At 40.8% G+C, this 12,975-nt stretch overlaps 1 protein-coding gene across 1 annotated transcript; it reads right to left on the reverse strand.

The window, feature by feature from the left end:
* Window positions 1–236: 236 nt before the first annotated feature.
* On the reverse strand, window positions 237–12,284 carry LOC310879654 (uncharacterized protein). Its single transcript, XM_083794450.1, has 5 exons — window positions 11,924–12,284; window positions 11,763–11,792; window positions 8,633–8,775; window positions 2,978–3,049; window positions 237–1,284 (listed from the first exon to the last, which is right to left on the reverse strand). The coding sequence occupies exons 1-5, from the start codon at window positions 12,042–12,044 to the stop codon at window positions 1,270–1,272; spliced, it is 381 nt and encodes a 126-aa protein (XP_083650576.1). The 5' UTR covers window positions 12,045–12,284; the 3' UTR covers window positions 237–1,269.
* Window positions 12,285–12,975: the final 691 nt, after the last annotated feature.

Here is a 12,975-nt window from a genome sequence, read left to right on the forward strand (position 1 = left end):
AGTGACTTTATAGTACACCATACTGACCTAGTGACTTTATAGTACACCATAATGACCTAGTGACTTTATAGTACACCATAATGACCTAGTGACTTTATAGTACACCATAATGACCTAGTGACTTTATAGTACACCATAATGACCTAGTGACTTTATAGTACACCATAATGACCTAGTGACTTTATAGTACACCATAATGACCTAGTGACTTTATAGTACACCATAATGACCTAGTGACTTTATAGTACACCATAATGACCTAGTGACTTTATAGTACAGCATACTGCAAAAGCAACACAGCTGCTTGTCAGCCTGCCATGTTTTAACCCTTCTGTAGCTTTTAACCACTTAAACCCTGTTTTATACTAGTTTATGTAATGTATGCATTACAGTGTTGCGCAAACAAAGTACAAGCCGACAACACATTGCTATGCAATCTGAGCTTGTAGATTGTCTCTTTGCTATTTTCTAACATTGTGCATGTACATGTTGATTTCTTTTTTTTTTAAATTGTTAAACAATAATGATGTGCCCAAAATAGGGATGCCAGGTTGCAAGTGGTTAAACTGTAGTACGGGATAAACAGTTGTCCCAGATTTGCATGCACAATGATGACACTTTGGTAGACATTTGTGGTGTCTAGTTACCTTGCCATGATGCAAGACCAAATATTGGCCTTGCATCATGATATTTTGCTCTGTTGCGCTGTTAATATTCACAAAAGGAATTGTCTCCTCATTGATTTGCGTTGCACTATGAAACTGCTCTCAATGTCACTTAATTGTAACTCACGAAGCAGACTTTTTTCCACATTTTGTGGCGTTATATTGTCAGGAATCTGCTTTGTTTATGTGCTAAAAGAGTGGCTTTGAGACCTGTGTCACTGCAATTTAACTCGATAAGTAGTAGCCTATTTAGTCGTTTTTAATTTAAACAGAGTAAGATAATGATGCCAGTCACATCATGGCAAGGTAACTATGTGTTTTAACAGAGGTGGCAAATTACTTCCATCCCATCTCACAGGTGACGACTTGCAGCTGCACTCGCACACATGAACACACACTTGTACATACATAGGTGTACATCATACATAGGAAAACATACAATAAATGTCCCCACACGTAATGCGTGCACTCATGCACACACACAGTAAACATCCTCGGACAGAGCAGAGAATCCGTACAGGACCATAACGAGGCACAACAGGACTTGGCAGAGTGACATGGAATGTTCGGATCGTTGATTTGTGATGGTGAGTGATGTTCACCATTAGTCCTCAGACTCCTGGTGGTGGGGCGAGGAGATAGAGGGAGGGAGGGGGGAAAGGAATTATTCCATTATAAAACATTGTGGGTAGTCAATAATTTACATACATTTAAATACATAGTTTAAGACATGAGTCTGCTAATGCGATTCTAAAATTGTCTTCCAAATCCTAACGGTTTTCTGAAAAATGTATGTTGCTATATCAGTGGTTCTCAAACTTTCACGTCAAGGACCCCCAAAATTATATGTATTTGGTCGGTGACCCCCATCTCAAAATACTCCTACAGGAGAGTGAGATTGTCTCACACCTGTGAACACGAGGTGGAGTAACCATGTGTATAAGATCATGATGGTATCATTTCTGTAAAACAATCTTAACTCAATGAGGGACCAGAGGGACTGAAACATCAGTGTTTGAATAGATGTTGCTGAGTGAGAGCAGTGTGCAGGAGCTTTCTTCATTTATGGTCATTTGATACTGCCCATCGCACCTGCTTATGAGCTAAGTGGATGCATGGATATTTCCATATATAGCCTATTTTGTTCTTTTTTTGAGTGGTGCAACCACTCCTACAATCAGCAATGTCCGTGGCCACCTATGTGGCCGTGAGCACGAGTATATGACTAGGGTACCAGTAGGGGGCGCCAGAAATGGAGAGATAGTGCTGCAATGTTGCCTGCTAATGAGAGGTGTGGGGGGAGAGCTGCACCACTCAGTTCACACAGGTGTGATTTTTTTTTAACACAGTTGTCCCAGATTATGATGACACTTTGGTAGACATTATTTTGTCTTGCTACCTTGCCATGATGCAAGACCAAATATTGGCCTTGCATCATGATATTTTGCTCTCTTGCGCTGTTAATATTCACAAAAGGAATTGTCTCCTCATTGATTTGCGTTGCACTATGAAATTGCTCTCAATGTCACTTAATTGTAACTCATGAAGCAGACTTTTTCCATACTGGATTTCACCGCGTTATATTGTCAGGAATCTGCTTTGTTTGCGTTTATGTGCTAAAAGAGTGGCTTTGAGACCCGTGTCACTGCAATTTAACTTAATAAGTAGCCTATTTAGTCGTTTTTAATCGACGGAACAACGGAGTAAGATGTGTGTGCAAGTAATCGACAGGATAATCGCTAAGAAAATAATCAATAGTTAGTTGTGGCCCTAATTAGCACTGCAGTTGGTGACCCTTAGTCCTGATTCCCAGTAGCTGCAAGGAACTCTTAGATTTTATTTTTAATATCTGGAATCTAGAGTTGCAATACCAACCCTTGACATGGTATTTATTGACTATTTATTGTACTTTAGCAGTTAGCTCATACCATGTCTACGGTGTAATAAGCCTAAGAGTTGCTTGCGGCTAGGTCCGTCTTCCCAGTGGCCAATATATCAGCCATATTTTATTTATGTTAATTATGCAGCTGAAGTGTAGCCACTTTCAACCTGCCATCACCAAAGTGGGTAATATGTCAGGCTCTACTAGCAATCAGCAGTAACTTGTAGGCTACAGAGGAGGATTTGGGAACCTGTAAGCAGACTTGGAGCAATATCAATTGAAGACTGAGTGTGATACAAAAAGCATCTTTATCCTTCAAAATGACCTCGTTCCATTTTTCACACAGTTGTGTTAATTCTTATTCAAAATGTAATCGTTCTAATTTCACAAGGCGTTTTTTAAGTTTACCAGTAGCATTACTAGGTCTTACCAACATAGCATCAGTGTTGTCAGCATCTACCGGTGACTCCACAGCATTCTGCACAGCTGTAGGGTCCTCATTCTGAAATAACACAACATTGAATGTAAAGAATGCAGAGAATTCACCCTACCTTATTTTAACCTTGTAATCCTTTTTTCTTTGTAAATGAATGCCCTTCGCTATGTGCTTCATCACTTATGTGCTTCGTCACATAAGTAGCAAAAATACCCGTTTTGTGCATGTAGATCGGCCATTTTTTCTACTTTTGAATTTCAAACCTGAAAATATAATTTTTTGACATGAGCTTCCCACCCAACAGCAAGATATAGAATGTGATGAAAACCGTTACTTTTCAGGAAAGGGAACTTCCTTTTTTTTCAGAAATAGTGTATCAGTGAAAGTTGAAATATGGAGATATGACGACCGCGACAATTATATATACTGTATTTTCAAACCACAAAACTACATTTCAGGCTGCTGAGTCACAGCCTTCAAATCAGGTTTCAAGTTGTCTCCATACTATATGGTCATCCACAGATGATAATAGCCGATCTGAGCTTGTAGATCTGCTGTTATCACCACGTTTGTGCAACACTCTGTAGTATGTACAAGGCAATTGACAATGTTCAGATATGGATACATGAGGTTTGTGCCCGACAGCAACGATATAAAGTTGGCACCGGCAGTCTCTTCATAATATCATTATCGTTAAGTAACGTAACATTTTTGCTGAGAAAGATGAGAAATGAAAAGTTAATGAAGGATAGAGTGACGATGTCGCCTCTCCTCTACCAGCCAGCTGAGTGGAGAGGCCTTGATTACTACACCCATGCCATTGGACTGACCTTCCCTAATGAGACACAGGTTGAAAGAGTGTGAGTCGAGCTGACACACACCATCCTCCTGCTGCTCCATTTAACACCACCCGTTGTGCCTCCATCTGTTCACACAGTATAGCCAGAGACATTAGCTCAGGTACAGTTCACTATACAGATGACACACACGCGCGCACACACATATTGTAGACATCATTCTCATGTATCGTTAATAACTGCCTGACCTTTCTGCCACAAAACGTGTTTGTGGTGAAAGTTGTATCAATCAAATCAAAGAGTCAGTCAAAACCGAAATATCGACCATAATCACGTGGCCTGTCACTGCTGAATATGTATGAGCAGTGAGAGTGTTACGCAAGAGAAAAATGGCTACTAATCTCTTAGCAATAATTCACCTACGGTACGTCTACTCTGATAATACATGTCACTTAACCCTGATTTAAAGAAAGATATACGATATGGATCATCCACACAGCACATATAGCACATTGATATTTATATATAACTAGACTTATATTGTTTTAAAAATCGGTCTATGGGAACGGACGGCTGACGTAGACGTCACGTAGGGCCCTACTTTCGCCGGTGCCTTACCCCTTACCTGTTGCCTTTTTTCTCCCCCGATTTTAACCCTATCCAACCCATTTTTTTCATCCTGTGTCAATTATCTAATCTTGTAATCCTGGGCGATACACTCCCTCTGCCAACCTGGGGAGAGCAACGGACTGACCTCATGCTTCCTTCCATGCATTTGATGTGGGAGGAACGACAATAACTGTCTTGTAAGTAACCACATGTATCCATTTGAAATGGATTGCAGATAACATCCAAATTATGTCAAGTCACCACTTGATTTGATTATTAGAAAGAATATTCAAACTTTCACCATAATAACATGCTCAATGTAATGTACATAGGGAACTCCAGGTTGAATGCGGCTAAGCAGCTTCTTCTGAGAAGTTCCTCGTTTCCCCACAGAATGTCTCGGGACTCCCACGAGTCCCACGGCCTCTGCAGCCAGCGGAGCCTCCAGCTGTCATTCTGGATGTTTTCAGACTCTCTCACTGGCTGTTCTGCTCTTTCATCCATCCCTGAACACCGTCTGCTGTCTGCCCGATTGGTTGATGAAAGGACCGCGTGCATGAAATGCAGCTGGGTTGATTGATTTAGCCGAATCAGTGCCAGCAGCATCCAGCTGCAGGTGAGTGAGTGATGCTGTGTGGCCTGTGCATCTGTCTCACAACAAAACAACGTGCATGTCAACCGCCCGGCTTCATTTTCAAATGCCGTCAACATGAACGGCTTGACGTGGCTGAAACACTCGAGACTGCCAGTCAAATTCAAGCTCTCTGCTGCCGTCTATCTATACGTACACGTAGCAGACACTTGTCCAGAGACAACAAGCAAGGTAAAATAGGGATTAAAGTAAATGATCGAGGCTAATCTATTTTAAGTTGTATTTCAACTTGGGGACAGATAATTCATCTAAATGTCACCTAAACTACAAAGCCACTATAGAAGATAAAATGTCCAATTGGATGATGATTAGAAACGCCACTATCCGATTCAAATTAAATCGGATGCTTAGGGAGCTTCGGTAGCAATAAGGTGGGAAAGCATCGGGACACAAAACATGCCGATTGCTTCATTATACAGTAAGCTAGCTAATGTTCAAATATGTTTTGTTAAAATGCCTTTGACTGCCGGCAGCATGAAGGGTGTCCCTGAGGTCCCAAAATCATTTAACGATTTCCTTCAATATTAGTTGTCACAAATCTGTGTGTGTGTGTGTGTGTGTGTGTGTGTGTGTGTGTGTGTGTGTGTGTGTGTGTGTGTGTGTGTGTGTGTGTGTGTGTGTGTGTGTGTGTGTGTGTGTGTGTGTGTGTGTGTGTGTGTGTGTGTGTGTGTGTGTGTGTGTGTGTGTGTGTGTGTGTGTGTGTGTGTGTGTGTGTGTGCACGCACAGATCCCCCAGCGTTCGGTCTCTAATTAAGAAACAGCAGGATGAGAATCATGACTAACACCTTGAGGCTTCATACACACATAAAGGACAAATGTTCTGTGCTCTGCCTGTGTTGATTGCCCCCCTCCCCCCAATCAAACAAGTGCTTGGTCAAACCACGTGACTTCCATTGGAAATGCATCGGGGTGGGCCAGGTGGCCATGAAAAACAGGCAGAGCACAGAACATTTGTTCTTTGTGTGTAAGAAGCCATACAAAACACTAAAGTGTTCCACTCGCCCAGGGACGTGCAGTATTTTATTGGCTTATCTGTCGGGCGGAAACATTGTATTGTAATTAAAAATATAATAACATTTTAAAATGTTATTATATTTTTAATTACAATACAATGTTTCCGATCTAGAAGCTCATACTAGATCAGGTATTTTCACTACTTTTGTGCGATATTCTTATATAATGAAGTAGGGCATTAATTACGATGAAACATGGAGAAACAAGGTTTCTGCCCAATGCTTTTGTACTATTCAAGAGAGGTTATGACAGACAAATTAGCCATAGACATATTAGACATATCATTTAAAAATAAAACTTGAAATGTATCTCATCTAGAAGAAAAAAAAGTTTGTATATCTGTCCCCCCAACAATAGACCAAATGTGCATGATGTCACACAACAGAATCACATGCCACAATAAACAAACACACGCAGAATGAAATGTTAAGGTGAAAGGCAATATGTGTTGGAACTGGGACCATAGTTGAAAATACAGTATAATGCAAGTATGTAAACTCAGCCAATCTCTTAGTTACATTACTTTTTATGGTGCACTTTTGTATTTTATAGCTACTTCAGGAGACAGACCATTATCATACCAGTCAACATGTCCACAAGCTGCTAATGTATCAATGCAGTGCACACAGTTGAGTATCTCTATTCTGAATCTTCACCATACTGTATTGATTATACAGCCCCTCGCTTTAATATGTATATTCAGCCATCCAGTATCCACCTCCTGCCGCACGGAGGGCAGTGGTCAGTCTGGTTTCAGTCTGCTAAAGATTAATGAAAATACATCTAAATGTTAAAGTATTTTTTTTTTTTTTTAATCTGATACCTGGTCTTTTCTAACTGAAAGAGACCGCCAGAAACAGAATGTTAGCAAACAGAAGGATCAAGGGAATTGCACAGGCAGTAAAAAAAACAAAAGGAGAATGATAAACTGAATCTGTGGTAATATGGTAGACTCTGACTGGCAGTGGCCAGCCTGACAGATGAGAAATGTAGCACAGCCAATAACGCGAAAACAGGCTTTTATATGGAAAGGAGAATGGCACATAAGAAATATGAGAGAGAGGAAGCAGAGACTAGACTCAAGGTCAGGGGGCCATTTTGACATGCTGATGTGTGGTGGCTGGCAGTCACTGTCAAAATGGGGGGCTGGAAACTATATCTTCTGTGTTCATGTAACCCAGCGATTCTCAACCTGTGGCCCGGGGCCCACTGGTGGGCCCTGAGGATACTGCAAGTAGGCACACAAATAATTGGCAAAACACTAATGATAATGTAACATTAATGAAAAAAATAAGTAATATCACTTTTTTCCTTTAAAACGTTGAAAGTAGAACATGATCGATTGATTGATCCAGCTGCTTAATCCAGAAAAGGCTGAAACCTCAAATACTTCCGTCATACAGTCTGGAGCACGGAAGCTCTGGTCATGAGCAAGCGATAAAGCGGAAGTGAAGCCTTTTTTACAGTTGCGCAAATTTATCCTAATACAAATCGAAATCATCTAAGCATATTCTCTTCATTCAGACCGCAGCCATCTTGCCAGCAAGGTGACCCCTAGGTGACACTGCCCATAGACAGCCCATTCATCCAAACAGAAAAGTCCTCTCTAATTATATTAAACAACATCAAAATCCCCAACATTGCAGCTGTAGGGAAAGCTTGAATTATCCTCTTTCAATCTGAAGTGTTTGTTTCATAAAAATCCACCGTAGACATTTTATGAGCTACTTCCCGTCAAGAAATTCCTTGCAGATGATTTGCTGGAGTTTGGAAGTGCTCGTTGACTATCACTCAACGGCCCATGCGTACCACCTGTTTTGAATTTGCACATAATGCAGGAGGCAGGAGGAGGTTGCTTTACTGATAACGAGCGCTTCCATACTCTGATACTTGTGATACCGTGGATTTTTATTAAACAAAAACTTTACAGATTGAAAGAGGATAATTCAAACTTTCCCTACAGCTGCAATGTTGGTGATTTTGACAGTGTTTAATATAATTAGAGAGGACGTTTCTGTTTGGATGAATGGGCTCTCTATGGGAAGTGTCACCTAGGTATCACCTTGCTGGCAAGATGGCAGCCGTATGAATATCATCAATTGCTTGCTGCTTAGTAGAAATGAAAAAATAAAGATATTTTAAAATACAAATTTCATGAACCGAAATGGCAGCTTCTTTGCTCGAATTTCAGGAGGTGTAGTTCCAGACTAAAATATTTAGCATTTGGAGATTGTGGAATAGTTATTGTTGTTGCTACGCGAGACTAATAGAACAGGATTTCTCTATACAATTATTGATGTTTGTCTTGTCGTAGTGTTGTAAACGCTACTACCATCAGTGCATTGTGTTTTCCATTTGGGACCTCTCCTCTGTGCTCTCACTTTGGAAAGGCAGAGCGACAGATAAACATAGACGTTTAAGCCCTATGGATACATATTGATACGAGGGGGCTGTATAATCAATGCTGTACGGTGAAGAATAATATGGCAATAACTGTGTGTGTGTGTGTGTGTGTGTGTGTGTGTGTGTGTGTGTGTGTGTGTGTGCGCGCGCGCACTAGTATACAAGGCATCTCACTTGTTTTGCTGGATCTTTCTTGACCAATCCTGTGGCAGCAACAATATTCCCTGCCCCCTCCACAGTCTTCTGGGCCACCGCGGTAACCCCGGTAACCATTGCCCCGCCCACCTGGGACACACCTGATACAGTTTTACCTGCAACTGGAGGAAAAGAGAGGAAAAGAGAGGAGAGCAGCGAAGAGCAGCGAAGGATGAAGATAAGAAATTGATACAATAAGGGGTGGGTTGTCTTACAGAAAATAACGGAATGAATGTACATCAAAGTACTTTCAGTTATGTGTGTTGAATGTAACTACAGCATTGATCACTATATGTCCTACAACTAGGTTCTGTTCCAGAATGGGAGCTGAAGATATCTTTGACGTAAACCTGACTTGATTGAGTCCAATGTGGCATATCCCAACATATTCCCACTCTCAAGTCATGTCATACCATCTTGACGAGTTGGGGAAATATCTGACGATGTGTCAGCTGTTTCACCCGAGTTATGAATTTCAAAACAGACAGTCATCAGTGTGCTTCATTTTTAAAACCCATTGAACAATCTCAACTGCACATGATTACCACCACATAGGCTACATAACAAATCAATATCTTAGCTACAGCATGTAATGGAAATAAAATATACAAACTTGATTTGACAATATGCCGATATACTCCGCAAATGAGTGCTAAAAGAAGCTGTCAACAAAACAAATACGATGCAGAGGGTTTATAATTGTGTGACTGCAAAACGACGAGTGACATATGAGGCTTCAGGATGTTATTGAGATCGTTCGCCTTGAACAAACATTAGCCGCACTCTTGAAATTACTCCCGTTTGTAGGCTGAAATGTAAAGCCTACATCCACATTATATTATTATATTATATTAACTGGATTCTCAGACATACCACGATCAGATCAAGGTACAATGTGATGAATCAAGATGGTATTTTTAGGTCAAGTTAACCTATAGCTGATTGTAACCTAACATTTTAACTTTAGTTTAATATGCTAATAATGCTTCTTTGTGGAACAGAATGCCATCAATGCATTGAAAGGGACACAATCACATTTGATCAGAGCATTAACTGCTCCAGTTTGTACCAATGCTCTTTAATGGATGAGTTAAGTGAAATATACAAACCAAAATAATGATATACAACCTGTGGACATTGCTTTCTTTTGCATGCGTACAACTACAAGCCTTAGGTGCATCAGTGGGTTTTGTTGACTATTGTTGAAATATTTGGAGTCGACAAAATAGCTAGATGCCTTTTAAAAATGCTAATACACTGGAAATGTTATCGTGGTGAATTTCCGTTAGTGGGATAATCATGAATATCGGCACCATGAAAAAGCTGTAGACCTGACCTACTTCACTAACAATGTTCCTTCTGAGACGGTCTACTCTAGGGCCAGTAGGATCATTCTTACACCTCTGCCAGCACAACTAAAGATGAAAAATCACACCAGTGTGAACCAAGTGGTGCAACTCCCGTGCGTCCAGCAGGTGGCAGCCATGTCACATACTTCTCTCGTTCCATGCTCACACACACAGACACACACACAAACACGTACAGGGCATTGTAAGCTGGATGTAGAAGTGGTTTGCACCACTTAATAAGCTGGATGTAGAAGTGGTTTGCACCACTTAAAAAGTGAACATTCTGACATTTTTGTCACTTCAATCTATCTTGAACAGGAACAAGGCTTTGTCGTGTCGCACTCTCTCAGTCACAAGGGTAGCAGTACTGTTTGATGACAGAAAAGTGACAGTGTTGTTGCCATTAAAAGAACACCACAAATTAGTAGTTTTCTTCAGCCACGGTGCCAGTTGTATATATTTTTTTTTAAAGAGCATGAATCACACAATGTTGCTACTTTTATCCCTTTATTTATCCAGAGACCTTATGATTTATTACTCACTTATTTAAGAAGAATGTATTATGATTTCATGTTTGGTTTTTGCACGTGTGCTGTATGATCTGAAAATAAAACTAGTCATTAATTTACAACACGACTAAATTAAATATGTGAAAGCTTGGAATCAGGTTGAAAGGTAGATTTTTTGAAGAAAGTAGTCCGCATGCACACAGGCTTTCTCCAGTAGTGTTTTATTGTACTAAAACACCATTAGTAAATACACGACGTTTCGGCCGTGAACGGCCTTCATCGGACTGTGTGCGGACTACTTTCTTCACTGTATGTATCTACCTTAGTCCAGCACCAGCCAGGAACTGGATGTGAGCAAGCCATCTGCTTTTTTAAACTAGATACATTTTTTACTAATGTATTTTGTTTCTCACATTGTGATTAGTCTGAATCTATATTTGTTTGCTTTTCACTAAAACAGATTTCACAAAATGTGTCCTGTGATACAAAAAAAGTCAAAATATTAATCAGTTCTATATTGTGATGTTTAAGCATATTTTGATGATTATCTGAATTGTATCGTGAATCGCAATTATTTTGGCCAGGATAACCATTATATAACATTTTCATTTTAATACAGACAAGTTGCGCTGTTGATCGCCACTTTCTATTAATGAATGGCCTGAGACTTAATTTGTTCAGTCTTATGCCCATATTTGGACTCATACATCACAGAGATGGAGATTGAAGCTGTGTCGATCCTGAGATCCACATGCTTCTATTTTTGAGGGGCGCTAGTCCCTCTATGCCCAGCTTTGAGTGTTTGTGTGTACCCCATAGTGATGATTTGTTTGGCTGAGCACAGAATGTGATGTATGATGATGATGTATGATGATGAGAGCGCCCCTCACTTCACACGAGTGTGATTTCTTTCTCTCTGATTGTCATGTGTCATATGGTTCCCACCCACAGAAGGAAGTAGGAGGCGGATAGGAAGGGACATAGTGAAATAGGGCCCTATTTCACTATTACATTCCCTCTAACCACTTTACAGATCTCAATCAAAACTTTTATTTTAACATTCAATCTGACTATTTATTATGTAGTCTATATGACACAGCATTCCAGTAGACATCTGTAGAAAGCTCAGATGTTGAATGTTCTATATATAACCACTGTCTTGCTTATAGTACAAGGGGCAATAGATATTTAGGCCTAGTTTCACATAATTAGTATACTGTCTAGACTTTCAAAAAATATATTAATTCTTACCTGTAGTGACTCCATCCTTTGTTTTGGTGCCTGTCGAAAGATGCAAATGAAGCATATATTAACCAAATTGAAAGCCCACAGACAATCTACAACGATCACTTCAGCCTAAATGTAAATTTTTGGAACCGAATGGACCCTCAAGCCCCAGATAGGCTACCCACCGACAAAGATGACCCCATCTTTGGTCATCCCGGCGGCTCCAGTCACCCCCTGCTTGGTCTTCTCTGCCACTAAACAGACCCCGTCCTTGGCTTTGGAGAAACCCTTCATTAACGCGTCCATGGCACTGCTGGCAGGTCTTCTCTTGACTCCCAAATGATATGGTCACAGTCACAGAACAGTCAGTCAGAGCACACAGGCACAGCTGGTTGGATAAGAAAGAAAGAAATTTAAAAACACAGACACTAGTAGTTATTCTTCGGGCTTCTGAAGCACCGCCGTCTCTCTCTCTTTATTTGTTGAAACGTGTGACAATACGAGACGAGACGCTTCTTCTTCTTTTCCTTTGCTGCCACCGCCCTATTATATTTCCAGTCTGACAGGTAGAGCGAGAAGAAAGAATCAAATATTTTTGTCTAGTATTTCCTGCTGCTGGCTGACCGAAATTCCACCTGTAAGAATTCATTGTGGCTGAATTCCAGCCTTCGTGGACGGTACAGAAACTCATTAAACAATAGCTAATTAGGCTGGATAGACAACCACTTTGGCGAAACGAGAATTTGTGTGACGGCCTACATCATGAGCGTTAATAGGCAATTAGGCTAATTCGAGTCCGGTGTGTGTGTGTGTGTGTGTGTGTGTGTGTGTGTGTGTGTGTGTGTCGCTGTCAAAATTAACGTCAGACCATGAATACCCTCGACAGGAGAGGGAGAGAGAGTCTGAGAGAGAGAGGTGGAGGGACCTTAACACAACACGAAGGATAATCTTTCACGCACCTGTTTGATCCTGTTGACTTGAACGTGATTTCTATCTTCAGAGGATTGAGGATGTGGATACAAAAAGGGGGGAGATTCTTTCAGCCCGTCGAAGTCTACAACTCTACACAACACACACGCACAACCGAAGAGGAAGACTAGACTCTACAGGTTGAAACCATAGAGTTGAGATATACTCTAAGGTTGAAACCGACACGACACGTACGCACGCGCCTCCTAGATCGAGCGCGTAAAGTGCGTGCGCGCGCGGTGGTCCTGATGCTGAGGAGGAGCTGCGT

This window comes from Protomyctophum parallelum (genome assembly GCF_964188405.1).
Source record: "Protomyctophum parallelum genome assembly, chromosome: 21".
NCBI classification, from domain to species: domain Eukaryota; kingdom Metazoa; phylum Chordata; class Actinopteri; order Myctophiformes; family Myctophidae; genus Protomyctophum; species Protomyctophum parallelum.